Raw genomic sequence first — 20,221 nt, 5'->3', positions numbered from 1 at the left:
CATCAAAGTAGAAAATGGTGAACTTGTGTGGAATTGATTGGTTTGAGTCAGACTTGGAGAACAAAAAATCACTGAAATTTCAAAATTACCGATGGAAATTTGACTACAAACGTTAGCCATGCATGCAGCTTAGCGTCTTCAAGGGGAGCTTGACTACGCTAAGACTTTGGCAACCCAAGTCAGGCTAATTAAATTGCACAAGAGGCCAATCTGGACTTCAAAGTCACAAATGTGAACGAGTAGCCTCGTCCACGGCAGCACACTTGGATACAAGCAGGACAGACAGGCCGGAGCTGGATGCGAGGAAAATGGAAACAGCAGGGCGAAGTTGACGTCTCTTCGCCACACAAACCAACAGCCAAACAGAGGTGTCCACATCGCAAGGCAATGCTAAAAAACGCGTGGATATCATTGAGAGCTTTCTCCTCCGTTATTTATACGGAGCTTTTATGCAAAAATGCACATGGATAAGCATAGAGACAATATGATCGCGAGCCACTGATTATTTCGCCTAATTGATCAAACAGCAGTCCGGAACGATAAAACGCTAAGCCGCGGAAGGAAAACATGCTACGAAAGAATGAATGAACCAATGAACGCAATACTGCGGTTGATCCCCTTTCTACAAAGAATGTTCCCCTTACAGGCAAAATTGGAAACCTATGCAGAAAAGCTTCTCTTTTGTACTGGCACAGGTATGACTCATTCCAGAGGCGAAGGAGGCATGCCTGGTGGATCATCCGAAGGTGGAGCTGGAGATGAAGCGCTGAAGTCAATAGTTGGGTACACTCCTGGTGGCCTTTCGACAGGTTGTATCGACAGAAGTTGTGTTGAGTCTCCAACGACATCAGCCCATCCGTAATGAGGCTCCGCCCTAATTGACAATGCACAGATCAACGCCAAATTGTAAATCTGAAAATACTCCGAAGATGTCTGGAAGAACCAAACAAGACATAATCTTACTCGTAGTACGTCTCCTCATCAACTACCAAATCCCAGCTCTCGCCAGTTGTGCTCTTGCCGTATTTATGAACTTTTCTGAAATACAAGAGAACAACAGTATCTAAGAAAGCTACTACTGTAATGCCAGGTAGTATCGTTGCAAGAAGAACCATTGCAGAATGACATATAGTGTATTAGAAAAGGACAAGCCCATGTGGTTTCAATTCATTTATTAATGTCAAGTGTCAGTCAAACCAAATGCGAGACCAGCGTCATGATGGAACATACCCATTACCAAAATGCTCTTCTCCCCAAGTTCTTGACCATCCTGAAAGTATCAAATCAGATAAGTGGATGGCAATTGGAAATCAGATAAGTCATAAGTCACACTACGAGCGGTGCACACATTTAACAATGCAATAAACAGGATCTAACTTCTAAACCTGAGTATGCAGACAGTAGATACAGCTCATATATAAAAGCAACATGTTAAAATATCCAGCATAGCTTCCAATAGATTGCACCAGTGTGAATTTCGGCCAATGCAGCAGGCAAACTTTTTCTATGCATCAAAGGTCCAAAGGTGCTTAGCATTTATGCCTAATACCAGCATCCAAAGAGAACAAAGCCCATCATCAAGGTGGATACTGTGCATATATATAAATGACGATGAAACTTACGATCTCCACCAGGGGATACATGCCATGTCTCCCCTTGTCGAGAACCAATTCCAGCAAAGAATTTCTCTTCCCATTTGTCCCCCCATTTGGTGCCTAAGTCTGTCTCTGCCCACTTATCTGTCCTGTAATACAAATGAATTGCAGTGGTTACCAATTAACATACATCGGATGTTCCAATCATGATTGAACAGGCAAATAAATTAAAAGTATAAAGAACTTGTGCCTCAAATATGATGCACAATGTAAATGCACAACCTAGACTACAAATTTAGGCCACAATGCGCGCAGCATAAGAAACATGTAATACAATGTAAAGTGTATGGTATAGTGCTTGAAGATAAACTAAAGTACAGTATAACAATAGTCTGCAAAATAGCACTATATATATAGGCTCACCATTTCAATACAAAACCCCGGCCATCATAATGTTCACCCCACCTCTCCCACCAGGATTGTTCATTTAATCTTCCGTACTTATGAGCACCTTTTTCTGTCCAGCCTTTGGCATCATATTTCTCCCACCTAGGAAAGAAACATGAACACTTCAACAGTTCAAGCAAATATTTTGCAGAACAATTGCAACCAAACCTAAACGAAAGCCTGAGATAACTCTCACCATTTTTCATACCACCCAGCATTTTCTGCTCCTGATTTCGCTTGCTTTTCAGCGCTCCTCTCTATTCTTGCAAGATTGCTGTTTGCACAATGTAAATCATGTTATGATCTACAGTTTACAATGTTGTGCTAGATGGTCATTTATTAACTAATCTATACTTTCTATATAGTTGGTACCCACTAAAGCTAAAGCTAAACATGCAAGCATGCCACATCATCATCCACTAGCCATTACTATTCTAACCCATTTAAAATCCCATGCAAGCATGCCACATTTTCACTCACTAGCAATTACTATTCTAGCCTATTTTAAATCCCATGCAAGCATGACATATCATCTATAATATTATATTATAGAGATCAACAAGTATGTATCAAATCATCTTCCTCATATTATTTTTTTAACATTTCAACTTTCATCATTTCGACAATATTTAACATATACTCATTCGTGAATCCCGCAGCAAAGCGCGGGGTATCACCTAGTTTGCTTTAATTTCCCTATCTTAAAGAGAATTCAGGACCTTTACTCAAAAGTACAGATCATTATGATCATAACACTAAGCCAGAAATATATTATGTGCCCAGTATGTTTAGAAATTAGAACTACTCTCTGAACAGGATAATTTATGAATCAGCACTGTGATTTTCACTGGATATTCGTGTCAAATATCCCAATCCACAGGAGAGCTTATGCTGTTTTGGTTCTAGACAGTTATTGTTCAAACTAAATTGAACAATCCTAAAGCAGTTGAGCCCACAGAACAAGTTTCCTTCAAACAAAGGTACTAGAAGGCCATAAGAGGAATAAGAAAATAATGCATGCTAATCGATAATTGGTGCACATATGATGTGTCCAAAAGTCCAAGTTGAAGTGTATAGCCATGTCTGGTAATAACAGTCAATAATGTGCTAAATTTCAAATATAAGTAAATAGAGCATGGATATATGGTCAAACAAAATTGTTCCAAACAGACAACAAGAAATTGCAAGCGCCAAGCGCTTAACACAATCAAAGTTCTTTGTTCACAGAAGTATAACCAAGGGGTCAACAATTGTCCTCCCCCCCCCCCCTCCCCAAACAATTGTTTTCTTCAGCAGGCAGAAACAAAGAACAGTAAACTTATTTTTGGTGACAAAATTAGTTAAAATTCAGTGGAGATTATGTATTTTTGTATTATTTAAGCAAGGAGCTAGTATCATTAAAAAAATGAATTTGCATGCTAATAATTTACCTCCATTCATCTTGGTAAAGAACTTCTTTCCATTTCTCCCACCAAGAATCACCTTCACCATTCTTTCCAGACTTCTCCGCACCTAATGTGAGAGATTTGTAATGAAAAGTCAACGACGGCTGATCAGATATGCAAAAGGAAAAGGGCACACATAAATAAGAAAATTAACTGAATTCTTAGGAAATTTAACAACAAATTACAAAGACCATTTGCTACCAGAGCCTTCATTATAAAGATATGTTCATACCTAACTCCTTATATCCGGTCCAATCACTTTTCTCCCACCACTGCCACATAATAAATTATTGAGATCTGTTAGAAAAAATCTTTTTAACAACTCAAGAATTCTGTCCAGCATTGATTAATGTGCCAAAAGAGTTAGCTACGGCCTATGAAATCCTGGGAGATTATAATTCCAAATCCCTATTCTCAGTCAAGTAAGAAAGTGCAAGTTGGATCTATTGCAGAGTGCGCTATAGCTATTGGAACAAGCACGAAGCAACTTGCAGGATGGCAGACATATCTTCGATTCTAACTAGTGCCACAAGCATCAACAACAGCTCATTAGCATCAGAAGTTACATAAAGAAGTCATTGGAATATAATGGCTACATCCCAGAAATCTTTTCTAGATCCTTCTCATACGAAAATGTGGTGTTTGCACAAAACTGAGATGGTAACTCTTAACTCAGGTGCATCATACAAAGGTATACAACTTGATAAATTTGTACTAGAATATTATCAGTTAAGGGTAAAACAACAAGAACATACCGTCTCTTTCCATTCAGTGGTACCATCATGACTCTGTCCTCCCATCCTAGCCCAGCGACACCTGTACCCATTATCACCACGATCGTCTCCACTCTCCCTGTACCAGGTGCTTCCATCTTCATTTGTCCCAGACTCCTTGACTGCTTCATCCAGAAGGTTGATTCCCCATTCCTTCTCACTAGCAATACCAGTGTCTATAAGGCAGGTGGCAAAGAAAACAAATGCATTTCCTTAGCAAAGCTGAAAAATACACTTGGAACTGCGGGTCGGGTGTTTCCTTTTGGAGTACACTATGTCTATCACAAAATTTGGAAGTATCAGCAAGGAACCCACCTCTCTTCGGCGGAGTATCACGGGATTGAGGAGCTGGCCCTCTTGGCGTGCACCGTGGATAGAAATTCTGTTGTTTCCACTGCCTCCTAGAACTATACTAGTGAAAACAAAGTCTACCATCAAAATTCATTCTCTGAACAAAGAGCATTCGTGCAACAGCAGAAAGGTACGGTTTATTCCACTACATAAAGCGTGTGTCAAAAGCATTGGCACATTAACTTGTCACTACGACAATTCAGCATAAAGCAAAAAACAATCCATATGTTGGAATGATTAGACAACATGTTACTGTAAGTGGCAAATGCGAGGCCTGACTGGATAAGGCAGAAAAATGGGCCATGTTCAGTGACGAGCCGCCGTGCACGTACCGAGGAGAAGGGAAGGGGAGTGACGGCATTGCGGTGAGGCTGGCGCGACGCCTGCCCCGGGCGGCAGCGGCGGGCTTGTTCCCGTCGATGCGCCACTCCTCGGTGCGCTCCGGCGCGGCCGCCGCGGCCTTGGAGAGGCGCCTCCGCGGCTCCTGCTGCGCGCGGCAGCAGCATCGGATCGCGCGGCGTCGCGGGGCGGGGCACGGCCAGTGCGCCGCCCCCCTCGCGGTCAGATCGAACGGCCGCGCCACGAGCCCCCTGGAGCACGCGGCCATCTTCTCATGCCACGGCGAGGGCTTCAGGAGCGGCGGCGGCGGCGGCGGACTGGCTCAGTGGCGGCGGTGGTGGGAGCCCGGAGGCGAGGGGGAGGGTTTTAAAGGGGCGGTGGCGAAGAGGGAAACCGCGGGCATCATCCGAACCAGCGAGAGAGCGATTGATTGCGAATCAGCTCGCGGAAATGAGGAGACATAAATGAGCAAGCCTTTTTTTTCGGGGCTTTTATTTGGATTTGTTTAGGGGTGGGAGATCTTTGCAGGTGGGGGAGAGGAGTGGCGATGAGGAGGAAGGAGAAGAACATGGGGCTTGGGAAGAAGACGAAGGATGCTGGTGGGTCCCGCTTGTCGGTGGGAGTCAAGATTGGCAGTAATCAGGAGGGGACCCCCCGATGTGGGCCCACCGCAAGGATGCCACCGTGTGCTAAGTTTGTGGTGATCGGTACGCAGGGAGCCGCACGGTCGGCCCGGCCCAACAAGTTGGCCAGCCTCTCTCCCCTACTCTTCTGGAAACTAATGAAAAAAAGCATTTTATTTTGTTTGTGATAATTCACACACTTTATCTGAAAATGCAGTTTAAAATCGGTAGTGGAATCCCAAGACGTGAGCTCAAATTGTTTTGGCACTCCTACTAGAAGACCCCGTCCCATGTCTTGTGCTGCTTGTGTCTCACGCACACTAGCAAAGATAAAATTATTATTATCACGCGACACTGGTCCCTATATACGCACGTTGGGCTTTTTACTTTGTTGTAATTTTTAACCTTACCAATATTTAGTATTACAAATGGCGGTACCATTTGCTATATTTTGGTGGGATTAAATTTTGATAGTGTCAGACTTCAGTTTAAAGTCTTATGTAGAGTTTTAACAGTGGAAGCTTTGGGATTTTCTAAAACTTCATAAGAAAACAATGATAAGAATTTGTTTAGTCTATTTTTCAACTAAATTTTACAATGCTAAAATTCATTAGAATTATAAATGAAAATAAAGTAAAAATTTTTAAATAATAGAAATGGATTGTATCTCTGATCTCTGCCTGTGAGCATACAACCAAAAAGTCTCAAAAATAAAAAGAAAAGAACTTAAGAAAATGTGTGATGGGTTAAACCTTCAACTTCTGACAATAAGATGGTATACTAAAATAATGTTTTTAAAATCATATATATTATATCATAAAATTAAATTCCATAAATCACGTACGCTAAAGCATAGTATAGCACTGATCACGGATCACATGGCCTGGTCTATCTTACGTGGCTCCACGCAAAGTCACAGCATGTGGACAAAAAGCGCTCCTGTCCCAAGTGGCGACCAACCAGGCGGCTCTACTGAACCCGATCAGGACCAGGCCAGAGACCGTCGCGACAAAAGGCTACGTGGAAAAGCGACTCGCGTGTCTAGCGGCCACGGATCGTCCACGTCACGCGCACGCGAGAGTGAAACGGCCGGCTCCCGCCACAAGCGCGGCCAGGTGCTGAGGTAACTCGTGGCTCAGCGCGGCCGGTGCAGATGGCGCGGCGCCGTGGAACATGTCTCCTACCTCCCCGGCTTTGGATAGATATACTGGATAAGCATTGACCGTGGAGACACTGACACGGTGACACGCGTGTTACCGTCGAGAATTTTGGAGGCTATCTACGCTTGGCTGTGGTTCCGCGGGCCTCTGCCGTGGCCATGGCAGCTTACGTTGTTGTCGTGGAAAAGTGGCAGCATCTATCCAGTTAAAATGTTTTGTGTCATCCAAACGTTTATTTTAGTAAGATTTATTTTAGCTAGGTAGTGGTGAAAATATAAAGCATAATGAAAACAAAACTTCAAAATCATTTAAAAATTACCATATCTGTATCTTAATATAAGAGATTTTGATATTTTATTTATATTGTTTAACCATTTATCTTATTAAAAAATTTAAAATTATTATTATTTTATTTGTGACTTACTTTATTATCAAAGTACTTTTTATTATCAAAGTACTTTTAAGCACAACTTTTTTTTATATATTTATATAATTTTTTAAAATACAATGAATGGTTAAATAGTGCAAGCAAAATATCAAAATCCTTTATATTAAGGGATATTAATTATATTAAAGGATATTAAGGGATGAAAACGGTAAAATTTTGCGGGCTGATAAGAGAGGTTCCTCGTGACTTTATTATGATCCATGGGCACTTGGTCAGATTAGCCCATTGGCAAGGTCCATAAGAGTTAGTAGGCCAAGACTAACGATCTCCGGTTGGTAGGCCGGTAGCCTTATTGGGCCAAATTACAGCAAGTAAACTTACATTTATTCGTTACAGCGTGGAACGACCTATGCACATCTTTGTTCCGGACCAAACTGCCTGACTACACGCATACACCGTCACGGCACGGACACACACAACAAACTACTGGATGTAGGACTGGCCGGTGATGTCGAGGTCGCGGTCGCCGGTGGACGGCGGCGGCGCGTGCTTGGGCCTGACGGCGGCCTCCTCCGGGCCGTCGGCGCTCTGCGTGGCGCTGGCGCGCGGCCGCGTCGGGTCCCTCCGCCCCTCGTTGGCGTACATCCCGCCGCCGTACGCCTCCCGCGTCAGCGGCTTCATCTCGGAGATGTTGGGCGGCTGGTGCTCCCGCTGCAGCTGCGGCTGCTCGCCGGCGACGAGGTCGACGAGGTCCGGGTCGCTCGAAGGCACCTTGGGCTTCTCCTCCTTGTCCTCCATTGCCTTCTTCGTGTTCGGCACCAGCTTCTCCATCGATCGGTCCCTAGTACGCACTGACTACTGAGCTGAGTTGAGTGAGTGATGAACAACGGCTACGTAGCTGAAGCTATAGCGTCGTTCGCTCTTCGCGCGCCTGGTCTTGGTTAAATAGTTCTGGCGTTCGACGGACAATGGATTGGTACGAAGTGTCGCGAACGTTCGCGTGCAGGCTTGCGTGCGGGTAAATTATTTGCGGCGTTGCGCCGTGGGGGATCCACGTATTTGCGGGCCTTGCGGCGCTGGGCGGCGCGTGGAGCGCTTGGCGCGCGAGGCGGGGATAGGTCGGTGCCTCGTGGCGCGGACGTGCGACGCGCGGCGGGACGTGGCTGTTGCCGGCGGCTTTTTAGCCCGGCAACCCACACCCGCTCCCTGCGTGCGTGAACTCCCACGCCCACGGTCTCGCCACGCGCGGCTGGGCCGAACAAATTGCCGGAGAGCCATCGGCCTCGGCCACTACCCAATCCATCAAGCCCGGTGCCGCAACCGCACCGAATCGCACACGCAAAAACGAACTCCCATGCAAGTAGCCTGTTGCCTAAGCAATTCGGCGGAATGGCGCCTTGCGAGCTACTGTGTGTTCCAAAGTTTTTTTTTTTAAACTTTCAACTTTCCATCACATCAAACCTTTCATACACACATAACTTTTCAGTCACATCGTCTTTAATTTCAACCAAATTCTAAACTTTGGGCCAATCTAAACACATGCTAGGAGTTGCAGCGAGTGCGGCGAGTCCGAATTTTCCCGGGTGTTGCACTGAAGTCTGGGAATCTGGGATCAGGCAAAGCATTAAAGCATGGTGGAAGTTTCACTGAAACTGCTTAGTTGATGGCAAGTACGTACAGTACGTCTATCTCTGAAGGAGGTTGCTGCTATTCGGATTCCGTATGCTTCGCACAGGCCACTGGAGCTCCCTCTAGCCATTGCTATTACCGTTACTATTCCAGTGGTTATCATATGCTTGATTCCCTGCGTACGAACGAAACGAACCATGACGAAGCAGACGTAGAAGCAACATAGCTACGCGTCCAATACGACTTTATTTCGTACGGCTAGTAGGCCCACGCGTCAAATAGCAAATCACATAGTAGGAGTATTAGTATATGCTGCTTAACAATGGCACTTTGCAGATGGGCCGAATCTGCTGCAAGTTGTTTAACAGAACTTTATAATGTGACTGTAACTACTTTAACCTTTTCTCTTAGATAACTTGCTTTAACTTGTCTGCCCATGAGGCTATTGAAAATTTCCGCAAACCTAGCTCTCCCTCCGTCCAAAATATAAATAATTTTAAATAAATAAGATATATTTTAATATTACGAATTTAAATAAAAATATTATAATATGTTATATCCACGTTTAAAATCTCTTATATTTTAAAATGGAACAAGCACTGGCTATAGCGAACTGCTCAGCCAATTGATCAGGGAGATGAGGTGTGTGGTCTCCTCGGTGGACGACTCGACTTGAATGGTCGCCTCGCCTCTGCGTTGACGAGACGTCTATGGCTACTGTCTCTGTTCCCCATTTCAGAGGGTGGACAACCGGACATGCAGAGGAAAATCAAGCAAATCTCTTGTACACTAACGGCCGGCCTACTGACTTTCACGCGGAGTAGTCCACCACCAAGGTCTCTGCTACTCTTGTGGTTAGTGTTGAGTGCTTACAAAATACAGTAGTCTAACAAAGAGCACTGAAACTGACATGACTTAATTTCTGCTGGACATGGACATGGACATGGACATGGAGTAGTACCGAACAATTGACAGCGTACCATGCCGTTAATTAGTTGGAATTGTATAATCCTCTAACAATTCCCCTATTCCAAAGGAGGTCCTGAAATGTGTGAATGCATGAAAGGATATCTTCATGGTCATGGATTTGGAATTCAAGTTATTGTTTTTTTATGTGATGGATGAGTAGTTAGAACCTAGAGGCTTGGAATTCATACTTTGTTCGTTTGTTTGTTTGTACCGGCACAGTACATTTGAACCGGTCAAGGAAAGAACGAGAAAGAGTGGTACGGTACTTGACTGTCTGTCAGTGTAATGCAACCTTCAAATTCACTACTAGTTTCAACAGGAAAAGAAAAGGCCGCGTGATGCCTAACTAAGCACGTTATTTTTCTTAGCCAAACCACAGAAAATGCATCAACGTACTTCGTTATGACAGGCAGCCTATCGTTTCGCTTATTTTATGCTTATAAACCAAACTTTAAATTTAAAATTTAGTTCTAAGAGAAATTTTAAATCATTGAGAAAGTATCTTAAGATATCTAAATTCTATATTAATTTTTATACCTTCAGGTAATTATTATCAACGTGAATCAAATTTTACATATTTTACCCTAATTTTAAAGTTGATTTTGTGGATTTTTTATCGATTACTTTTCAATCACTACGAACACATATATAAAAGTTTTACTATAAATGATTTTATTTAGTTAGTAATAAACAGTTTAGATATGCATATGTATAAGTGGTCCTGTGGTTGGCACTACTGAACTGTACTAACAAGCTAAGGAAAGTCTATTTATCTCTTGAAAGGATGTTCTCTCCTTTTTCATGTCGCTTAAAATATCACTAAAAATTTAAAAAATAGTAAGATAGATCAATATGTAATATGTCACTAAACAAACATGTAGGATTAAATTTAACTTAATACAAGTAGAAAAATTAAATAAATTTAACTATTAATAGAACGTACAATTCATAGTCAAAATTATTATTTTCGTTTCTAATTATATAAATCAAATTTGAATTTGCATGTTTGTGGAATGAACATCACATATTGATTTATCGTATCAAAAGATTTTAATTTTTTTGAAGAATTTTTAAATGACATTAAAAAAGGGAATATGTCCTCAGGAAAAAAAATCCGTCTCCCGTTGATTATACTCTAGAAACTACGTCTAATACTACGCATGCTTTCATATTCTCTTTACATTAGTGATTATATTTTTTTTTGTGAGAGCTATATATGGAACCAATCAGCATGCAGTCTTCTGTTTATATCTGTTCAGGACATTCACACAGGCATGCATTAGACACATTTTTCCTTACCAAGTTAAGCACAAGAGCTACTAGAATCATATTCTCATATGCATGACTTCCCAGGCATTTGCCTAACTTACATGTTGTTTATACACCATAAACCTTCATGCGCTTTGCCTGTTATAACTTTAGGAAGTAGCTAGGAAAACTCCGATCGCCTTATCCCGTCTGAATTCTTGCTGAAATTCAGGAACTCTGACCGTTTCATGAGGAAATTATTTCATCCTTTCTGTCCTGTCAGTTGTGATCGGTGTTTGTACACATAACTAGTAGGAACCGAGTTTTGTTCAAATATTTTTGTCACGACCCACCCAATGCGTGTAATGTCGCTGTCAAACAGTGAGAAACTATATAAGCTCTTTTGCTCCCACGGATGACCTAAACAGCTAAAAAAAAGTCAAAATTTAAATTTTCAAACTTAATTTTGAGATTAATTTTGAGATATTTTCAACGTAGTTTCTTTTACAGCATTGGCTTTTAAGTCACCAAGAACACATATATAAAATTTTTACCTATAAATTTATTTTTATTCTCTAATAAGCTGTTTTGGCTTGTCAAGAAAAAAGACAAACGATGGGGCCTTTGGTTGGTCCACTAGGAATTCGTTAGGTTCGTCACACTAGTCCTTTTCATGATGAATATGCATGCAGTCTTTGTTCAAAGTCGGTCAAGATGACCAAAACGCGACAGGCAGCCACACACCTATAGTTAGCTAGCTAAGGTCGAAAAGGCTGAAAAATTTCATGTCTACTAGTCGCTGCCTCACTGGAGTTCTCAAACGAGCTTGATGGCTGACCTCCAAAACCTAGGGCTTGTTTAGCCTTTGTTTAGTTCATATCAAAATTAAAAGTTTGGTTTAAATTGAAACGATGTGACGTAAAAGACGGAAGTTTTGATGTGATGAAAAAGTTGGAAGTTTGAAGAAAAACTTCAGAACTAAACGCGGCGTTAGTTGGAAAAAAATTTTTGCCCTTACCTGTCACATCGGATATACAGACACACATTTGAAGTATTAAACATAGTCTAATAACAAAATAAATTATAGATTCCGCCAGAAAATTGCGGGACAAATTTATTAAGCCTAATTAATCCGTCATTAGCAAATGTTTACTATAGCACCACATTGTCAAATCATGGCACAATAAGGCTTAAAAGATTCGTTTCGCAATTTCCTGGCGAACTGTGTAATTGGTTTTTTTTCGTCTACGTTTAATACTCTATGCATGTGTCCAAACATTCGACGTGACAGCATGAAAAATTTTGTTTGGAAACTAAACAGGCCCCTAATCACCGGCTAAGAGCCCCATTGGTGCCCTAATAAGTCATAGCCAAAGCCAAACTTTTAATTTTCAAACTTAATTTTAAAGTTGATGTTAAGACATTTTCAACGTAGTTTCTTTTTCAGCATTAACTCTGAAGACGCTAACATACATATAAAAATTTTACCTATAAATTAATTTTTATCTCTAAGAAGCCGTTTTGGTTTATTAGAGAATATGAACAACCTATGAGAACCTGCTAACGATCATTGGTCCGGGATTTCCAATCCTTTGCTGATTGAAGATCTGATTGTTGCAATCCTCTCAAATGGACCAAACGCAAGGGTGACATGGTGTCGAAGCCACGACACTGTGGCTTGTGACTCTTCTTTCTGTTATCGCACCTTTCATGGTACAGTAATTCTAGTCTCTTACCTGAAATTGAAGTAATTTTTCGTTCTGACTTAACTCCAGTCTCCCGTAAGAAAGTGAAAGGGAAGGTAAAAGCAGGGATAAAATGGAAACCTCATTACCTGTTTTGCTTTCCAGATAGATGTTGGGAGACCATCAAGTCATCGGTAAAACGTGGAACTGACCAACAGTTTCTGTTCTGCCTGTTCATCATTAAATTGCTTAGTTCAAATTCACATTGGGGATGCCTGATCAACAGATAATCTCTCCAGTCGTTTTTCTGCCCATTGAAAAGAAAAGTATTCTAGATGTCACATACCACATGTTTAAAAGGTAGGACTGCCGTGATGCTACCTTAAAAAAGAGGCAATTAATTAGACCACAAGTACTACTATGCACGCATGAAAATGGTAATCTGATGGTAATTACACTTGTCCTACTTCTATATTGATCTGCAATGCTCCATGATCCTTTGTAAGTGTATCGAAGATCCTCGGCAACTTTAAGTCCAAAAACATGTTTAAAATCTTTAACAATAAGCTGTTTTTCTTAACAGATTAGTCAGACGAAGATCATGCTGCGCCAACCCTTCAGCAAACAAAAGTGTGCAAGTAAAATGAGATGTGGCCGCCTTTCCCGGAATAATACAGCAAGATTAACCAGACGTTACTCTCTCTTCTTCCTTTTCTTAAGAAGGAATAAATTAGGGTTTCATATTACTATCATTCAACTTTATAACTATAGGTTAGCGCGGTATCTCGAAGAGAAACAGAAAAGAATGTAGTACATGACAATGACATCTTTAATTTTGGAATTGGTCGCAATCTCTATCCGACAAGCTTATACCAAGTCCAATATTCCATTGATGTGGACATCGTATATGATCTAGTCCGGTCACAGTTTCGAGAGGCTCAACAATATATAATCGCCTAATTAATAAGACCATGCAGTGTTACATATTGGTTTAGTTAACATGGTATCATTTAATTATATGATCCGATGACAAGGCTGAAGTTTATTGTGGAATTACAGCAGAAAGTCTAATTAAGTATGTAGATATCCAGCTTGTTGAAATTTTGCATGGTAGATCCTTTATGAGTTTTCTAAAAAAAATCCCCACTGATACAAACACAATACAATTATGCAACGTTCACACACCATTGATTACATGTAGACTATTTATCTACGTGGACAAAATCTCTTATATTTTAATATGGAGGTAGTAGTAATTAATGACAAGTTATGCAAAAAAAATCACAAATTAAATTACTCATTTAGACGATATCATGGCTAATTACCTCCACCTGTTGAGAAAGTTACATTCTCGGACGACATGAACTTCGTAAGGAACACTTAATTTCTTATGCGAATCACGAAAATTCTAAACGATCTTAATCAAGTAGTAAAACATGAAGACCAATAAATAAACCGAGAGAATGCCTGCAGAAATGATTGCACTTCAATTATTGAGTAAAACAGATTATTTGTAAAAAAAATTATGTAAAACAGATATCGTTTTCAAATTTAAAACTGTGGAATAACTCTCACCCCAGCAGCCAAATTGGAGAGTTACTCATAAATATTCGGCACAGCAAAAGGGAATGAATAGGCCATAATGCCATATGTTTCAGGTGAGTGAAAAATGAGTCAATTTGTGTGACCTGACAAGTCTCCTAATGCACACTCACAAATAAGCAAAACCCTCCAAATTAAATACAGTTAAATAAATTTTACTGTTAAGCCGCCCAGATTATTTTTTACTACTACTGAAGCCAAGCACTGGAGACTGCACTGGTCGTTGTCACCAGTGCTAAGAAATTGCGACCGGTTTTCTCCATGAAACCGCGTTAAAGTATTCAAGCAATGCAATGCCTTTCTTTTCTATATAAGCTCGTTGCCTCCACATCCACAACCATCTCCACCTCACCTCGTCCATCGTCTCCAGTAAAAATCAAGATCGGCAAGCCAAGTGCAGAGGCAACCACCACCACCACCTGGAGCAGAGCGAGCGAGCGAGCGAGCAGAGCACACTGTCATCAATGGCGGCGGCAGTGGCTGTGGCTGGGCCGTCCATGGAGGTGGAGCAGGACCTCCCGGGCTTCCGTTTCCACCCCACGGAGGAGGAGCTCCTCGACTTCTACCTCTCCCGCGTCGTCCTAGGCAAGAAGCTCCACTTCAACATCATCGGCACCCTCAACATCTACCGCCATGATCCCTGGGACCTCCCAGGTAAACACCAACACACAGTGAGAGTTCAGCAAGAACGGAGACAGTGTTTGAGCTGGATGATCTGATGATGATGATGTGTGTGTTTCTTGTAAAAATGTGCAGGCATGGCGAAGATCGGGGAGAGGGAGTGGTACTTCTTCGTGCCGCGGGACAGGAAGGCCGGGAACGGCGGGCGGCCGAACCGGACGACGGAGCGCGGGTTCTGGAAGGCGACGGGGTCGGACAGGGCGATCCGGAGCTCCGGCGACCCGAAGCGGGTGATCGGGCTCAAGAAGACGCTCGTCTTCTACCAGGGTCGCGCCCCGCGCGGCACCAAGACGGACTGGGTCATGAACGAGTACCGCCTCCCCGACTACGGCGCCGCCCGCGCCGCCGCGCCGCCTCCCAAGGTTAAACTAATGCTCTCTTAGCAATTAACAAGAACAATCAGTTGCAGAGTTAATTATTAGAACGAATCCTTTAAGTGATCGCAAAATATTAGTACTACTGAATTCTTAAAATGGTCACAAAAAAAATGATCGGAATGAAGTGAGAATGATCATGTCATTTATTTCTTTTTTGAACGAACAATGATCATGTCATATGTAGTACTAGTATTAGAGTATTAGTACATTGGCAGTGAATGCTCTCATTAATTTGGTTGTTTTTGGTGTGAAAATGGGGTGCAATGTAGTCGTTGTCCCAGTAGACTTGCAGTATCAATGATGTAGATATTCCACGAAAGCGCACCAAGCATTAAGAATTAAGAATTGACACGGTTGACTTGGGAGTTGACTGCCTTGATTTTTACCATTGTACATGTAAATTTACTCCAGAGAACAAATACTCCACTAGTAGTACAATTTTAACTTGGATTTTTCTCACACTGTGTTTGGCGGCAGGAGGACATGGTGCTCTGCAAGATATACCGGAAGGCGACGCCACTGAAGGAGCTGGAGCAGAGAGCCTCGGCAATGGAAGAGATGCAGAGAGGATCAAGTCACGGAGACTACACGGCGACGAGAGCATCCCTCGTCCACGACGCCTCCGCCTCCACCGGCGACGACTACTTCTCGTCGGACGACGTCCACGACAGCGGCTTCCTGATCCAGTCCTCATCCTCGTCGGCGGCGCCGTCCGGCAGCAGCAGCAAGAACGGCGGCGCTGGCGCACCAAGGGAAGCCAAGAAGGAAGAAGCAGACGTCACGGTCACGGTGGCGTCGGCGACGAGCCTACAGCTCCCGGCGGTGAGCCAGCTGCCGAGCCTGCAGCTTCCGGCGATGGACTGGCTGCAGGACCCGTTCCTGACGCAGCTGCGCAGCCCGTGGCAGGACCAGCACTGCCTGTCTCCCTACGCCCATCTGCTCTACTACTAAGCAAGGGGCAGAGAATTACATTGTGCATCGAAGCAAGAGGAGTCGATCACGATCTCCAGATGCATGTGCAAGAGCAAGAGATCAAATCACCCGTCGACGAAGAACAAGTAGCGTAGAATGGCTAGCTGTGGATTCGATTGTACATATAGTAGTAGCACCGAGATATCAATCAATCTTTTGGTCTTCTCTCAAGATAATATGATGCTTTCTGACTTGACAATGCTAGAATCTCTTATAAGACTATGATTCAAGAACTTTATATTCATGTTTGCGCCGCCAATTTTTTGTGCACCGATTATAACAGATCGAAACAACAGATCCTAGGAACCCAGCAATACAAGAAAGATGTATGGGCCAAATTTTGTGCGCGGAGAAGCCCGCTAAACAAACTGGTGGCTGATTCGGACCACAGCCCGCAGGGGACACTACTCACCCAATGGGCCAAAATTTCTGCGCAAACAATATTCGCTTTTGACAACCTTCGGAGCGCTGTACGAGTTTGAGTTTGTCAAAGACACTTGCAAGTAAAATATGTTTGATGTAGCACTAGCAGAAGACTGATCGATATGCTCCCCCGATCCAGTCTTCGCGACTCTCGCCTCCTGTTTCGGTGGTTGGGGGAGATAGATCCAGTTAGGTGCGCGGCGCCAAGCGGCAACTTTGGCGTTGGGCTTGTACGTACGGCGAGTGCAGCGCGCGGCAGAGACAGCGCTAGCTCATGATCGCTTATCGCCGTGGGAGCTGAGATGCGAAAGCAATTGAAGAAAATTAACACAGATACCGGTCACACGATCAGTTTAACTAGGGGCATCGTTCCACCAGTAATAATATTATTTCACAATAACATGTGAGATAAGCGACCATGTGTCATATACTCATATCTGTTACATGATATCCGCGAACGCTCTCTGCTAGCTTTATTCGTACTAGTATCACGTACATATACGTATGTACGCGAAGGCTAAGCTAGCCATTAGCAAGCAACCAGCAGCTGTACTAGCACTAGGAGAATCCGCTTATGACGACGTACTCCCAGTCGATCGTCTCCAGTGCTTAACCTCCTCCGTAGGGCTTCTGGTCCCTGCAGGCTATGTTATCTCCGTATCCTACGCGGAACATGTCGCAGTACCTCTTGTAGTAGCCGACCCGGTCCTTGGCGTTGTCGGTGGAGTAGCCCTTGCCGCACTCTTCACCGCCGTTGATGATGTTGGTGGCCATGCCGTAGCCGGGGAGCCTCCCGGAGCTACGGTCATCGCCGGACGGCGTCCACTGGTTGGTGATTACGTCGTGGCACGACGGCTTGGGTGACTGCGCCGTCATCCAGAACCAGATGGCCGTCCTGAACGCCACCACGGGGTCGCTTGACACCAGGTCGGGGTTGTTCACCAGGTCCAGACCCAACGCGTCCCCGGCTAGCTGGTAGTTGTACTTACTGCATAATACATACGAGAGCATGCATCATATCAGATTTATTTTGGTGGATCCATTGATTATTTGTAGATTAGTAGTAATAGATTTCATTGCATGAGACGATATGTGTTGCAATAACTTAGAACTGTTTGTGTGCGGTTTTTTTTTATGAACGTACTGAGTAAGCTGTATGGGTCCTCGGCCGTAGTAGGGCGGGTCCGACGGCGTGATCTCGTTCACCCGGCAGTATCCCCAAGCAAAGGGTCCATCAGGAGCAGTTGCCCATCCACCTTTTGTATGGAGTAATCCGTTTAATTTGCAAATAAAAACAGAAGAAATTAAGTGATCTGAACTGTGAAGGTTGTGACTAGCTTGTGAGTAGTGAGTACTACCTGTAGTTTCGTGGGAGGTCTGGCCAAAGAAAGCGGCGAGCTCGCGCCGGCGCGTTTCGTCGTTGCCGGTCGTGCCGAATCTAGGGAAATCTCCGGCGGCCTTGATGAACGCGTCGTAGGTGTAGAAGGCGCCCTGGCAACCTTGGTCCCCACGGTGGCTCAGCATCGACTCGAACATCGCCCGCGTGATGATCGACCCAACACCCGCCTGCTGCCCGCTGGCGCCGCCGGCCGCCGCGATCAGCAGCGTGGCGCCGGCGAGCGGGAGAAGCCTTCTCATGGCGCAAATCAACAACTTACAAATTCTGTACTGTCAATTGTGTTTCTCGATCGTGTGTGCAGACTGCAGACTGCAGAGCGCACGGCACGGCTTTATATACGACAGTATCGCGCGAGATGGTCGGCTCGATCACTCCGTCCGATTGAACTCAAACGATGTACATGCAACCGTACGAGCTAGATGAGCCCGTCAAGGACGGCACATTCAGTGCAACAGCGACCGCGAGCATTTGGAGCATAGCATGGCGTATGCACGCGGCAGCTTGGGCCGTGTTTAGTTAACCCTTAACTACCCTAAATTTTTAACTTTCCATTATATCATATCACATCAAAAACTTTCCTACACATATAAACTTTTAACTTTTTTTTTCTGAACTTACAACTTTCCCCTAACTTATAACTTTTTTCAGGAACTAGACCGGGACACTGCCAATGCCGAAGACCAAAGCAGTGAGAAGACTGAAGACTTGAGGTCGTCGAGACTGTCATGACGATACAGCCCCGAACCAGCTGCAACCTGGCTGGCCAATTTGCTTTGCCGCGTGCGTGCACACCCTTTGGAAGGCTCGGAATCGTGCAACTAACATTCCGGAATGAAAGTTTATACGGCTTTCACAGCTTATACACCACATCAAAGAAGACCTCAGTCTTTGGAAGCACCGTGTCGCAAACAACAGTCGCGATCTTATCCATCAATGGATGAACAAGCTGAGTTAATTTTAGGGCTGTTTCCCAGCCCCTTTGTCTTTTTTTTTCTTCTTTTCTATCTTTCTACCTTTTCCTTCTGTTGCTCTGTTTGTTTCTCTGCCCTTAATTTTTTACCCCTCTACTGTTCTCCCTGTGTTCTCCTACTTTTGTTTTTTTAATGGGTGAATAGCTAAAGTGGTCCTCCAAGTTTCATCTGAGACTCAGTTTAGTCCTTGATGTTTCAATCTATCCATATTAATCCTTCAAGTTTTCATTTTAGTTCAAACTTATCCTTGAACCAACAACTCTCTTCATAAATGACACTTATACCCCTCATCATTCACATATATAAGAGAGAAATTGCATGCTTGAATTTTTTATAGATAATACATAGTATATTATGTAAAACGAAAAAAAATTATGTACTAGCAAGTGTATACGATAGCAATTGCTTAAGTTTCATGTGCACATGTCGAAATAATGGGAAGTAGATCTGTAATGTTGTTTATTTATGTTGGCTTTCTCTTTTCTAGTATATAGATGTATACAAATTAAGGGCAAAAATGACATTTTCTAATAGAAATATTGACTAGAAATAGCCATATGGCATATTAAGTGGACCCAAGGATGATTTCAAGACAAAACAAATATTTGAAGGATCTATGTGGATAAAATGAAACGTGAAGGACCAAATTGAGCCTTCGCTGAAACTTGAGGGACTAAATTAGCTATTCACCCTTTTTTAATCTTTGATTCACCATTAGTAAAATGGTTATAAGGTAAAGCCTTTCTACCTTTTTAAGTAAAAAAAAGGATTTGAGGTCGCCTCTCCTGTATTCGATCTGGGGTTACAAAAGTTTGTATAACCGAGCATAAATTATTGAAGAAATGTACTACCATGAGGGCATCCACAATGTGGCCAAAAAACAGTCCTTATAACTCTATATGGGTACCTTTACCATTGTGGGAGGTGGCATTAGGAAGAGCCATATGATAAGCTACCGATAGCTATAAAGACCACCCATATAGATTAAAATATACTATCTCTCTTTTTGCTTCTTTCATGAGAGAACTATAGCATTTGGAAGTAATTTTTTTTTAGAGTGTGGGTCCCATCTTAATGTCAATTGCTATCTATATACATTGTGAAAATAGAAATAATAAAAGACCACTTATATGGGTCCCACCTA

General features: G+C 43.1%; 4 protein-coding genes across 4 annotated transcripts; 1 reads left to right on the top strand and 3 right to left on the bottom strand.

Annotated features, from left to right (window-relative positions):
• Positions 1 to 476: 476 nt before the first annotated feature.
• On the bottom strand, positions 477 to 5,558 carry LOC124459650 (uncharacterized). The gene is made up of 11 exons (NM_001402034.1): positions 4,944 to 5,558; positions 4,576 to 4,667; positions 4,243 to 4,436; positions 3,720 to 3,759; positions 3,473 to 3,554; positions 2,239 to 2,316; positions 2,019 to 2,144; positions 1,623 to 1,744; positions 1,231 to 1,270; positions 964 to 1,038; positions 477 to 874 (listed from the first exon to the last, which is right to left on the bottom strand). Exons 1-11 carry the CDS (start codon positions 5,216 to 5,218, stop codon positions 703 to 705), a joined length of 1,296 nt encoding a protein of 431 aa, NP_001388963.1. The 5' UTR covers positions 5,219 to 5,558; the 3' UTR covers positions 477 to 702.
• Positions 5,559 to 7,335: 1,777 nt separating this feature from the next.
• LOC4331521 (uncharacterized) lies at positions 7,336 to 8,035 on the bottom strand. Its single transcript, XM_015774691.3, has one exon. It carries the CDS (start codon positions 7,950 to 7,952, stop codon positions 7,605 to 7,607), a length of 348 nt encoding a protein of 115 aa, XP_015630177.1. The 5' UTR covers positions 7,953 to 8,035; the 3' UTR covers positions 7,336 to 7,604.
• Positions 8,036 to 14,593: 6,558 nt separating this feature from the next.
• On the top strand, positions 14,594 to 16,483 carry LOC4331520 (NAC domain-containing protein 22-like). The gene is made up of 3 exons (XM_015774688.3): positions 14,594 to 14,908; positions 15,011 to 15,297; positions 15,790 to 16,483. Exons 1-3 carry the CDS (start codon positions 14,719 to 14,721, stop codon positions 16,261 to 16,263), a joined length of 951 nt encoding a protein of 316 aa, XP_015630174.1. The 5' UTR covers positions 14,594 to 14,718; the 3' UTR covers positions 16,264 to 16,483.
• A 569-nt stretch (positions 16,484 to 17,052) lies between these two features.
• On the bottom strand, positions 17,053 to 18,412 carry LOC4331519 (chitinase 11-like). The gene is made up of 3 exons (NM_001417178.1): positions 18,066 to 18,412; positions 17,852 to 17,963; positions 17,053 to 17,695 (listed from the first exon to the last, which is right to left on the bottom strand). Exons 1-3 carry the CDS (start codon positions 18,343 to 18,345, stop codon positions 17,317 to 17,319), a joined length of 771 nt encoding a protein of 256 aa, NP_001404107.1. The 5' UTR covers positions 18,346 to 18,412; the 3' UTR covers positions 17,053 to 17,316.
• Between the last annotated feature and the right edge of the window lie 1,809 nt (positions 18,413 to 20,221).

The sequence above is a fragment of the Oryza sativa genome, chromosome 3 (assembly GCF_034140825.1).
Source record: "Oryza sativa Japonica Group chromosome 3, ASM3414082v1".
Classification (NCBI taxonomy): Eukaryota; Viridiplantae; Streptophyta; class Magnoliopsida; order Poales; family Poaceae; genus Oryza; species Oryza sativa.
Note: the sequence above shows the minus strand (reverse complement) of the source record. Positions and strands in the feature narration are given on the sequence as shown.

Excerpts from the sequence above, each read along its gene's own strand:
- LOC4331520 (XM_015774688.3), top strand. The coding sequence starts at position 14,719 with ATGGCGGCGGCAGTGGCTGTGGCTGGGCCGTCCATGGAGGTGGAGCAG. Across the intron at positions 14,909-15,010 it reads TGATCCCTGGGACCTCCCAG|GCATGGCGAAGATCGGGGAG; the intron begins GTAAACACCAAC and ends AAAAATGTGCAG. Across the intron at positions 15,298-15,789 it reads CCGCCGCGCCGCCTCCCAAG|GAGGACATGGTGCTCTGCAA; the intron begins GTTAAACTAATG and ends GTTTGGCGGCAG.
- LOC4331521 (XM_015774691.3), bottom strand. The coding sequence starts at position 7,952 with ATGGAGAAGCTGGTGCCGAACACGAAGAAGGCAATGGAGGACAAGGAG.
- LOC124459650 (NM_001402034.1), bottom strand. The coding sequence starts at position 5,218 with ATGGCCGCGTGCTCCAGGGGGCTCGTGGCGCGGCCGTTCGATCTGACC. Across the intron at positions 4,437-4,575 it reads TGATACTCCGCCGAAGAGAG|ACACTGGTATTGCTAGTGAG; the intron begins GTGGGTTCCTTG and ends CCTGCCTTATAG. Across the intron at positions 3,760-4,242 it reads CCACTGAATGGAAAGAGACG|TGGTGGGAGAAAAGTGATTG; the intron begins GTATGTTCTTGT and ends ATTATGTGGCAG.
- LOC4331519 (NM_001417178.1), bottom strand. The coding sequence starts at position 18,345 with ATGAGAAGGCTTCTCCCGCTCGCCGGCGCCACGCTGCTGATCGCGGCG. Across the intron at positions 17,964-18,065 it reads GACCTCCCACGAAACTACAG|GTGGATGGGCAACTGCTCCT; the intron begins GTAGTACTCACT and ends TCCATACAAAAG. Across the intron at positions 17,696-17,851 it reads GGACCCATACAGCTTACTCA|TAAGTACAACTACCAGCTAG; the intron begins GTACGTTCATAA and ends TGTATTATGCAG.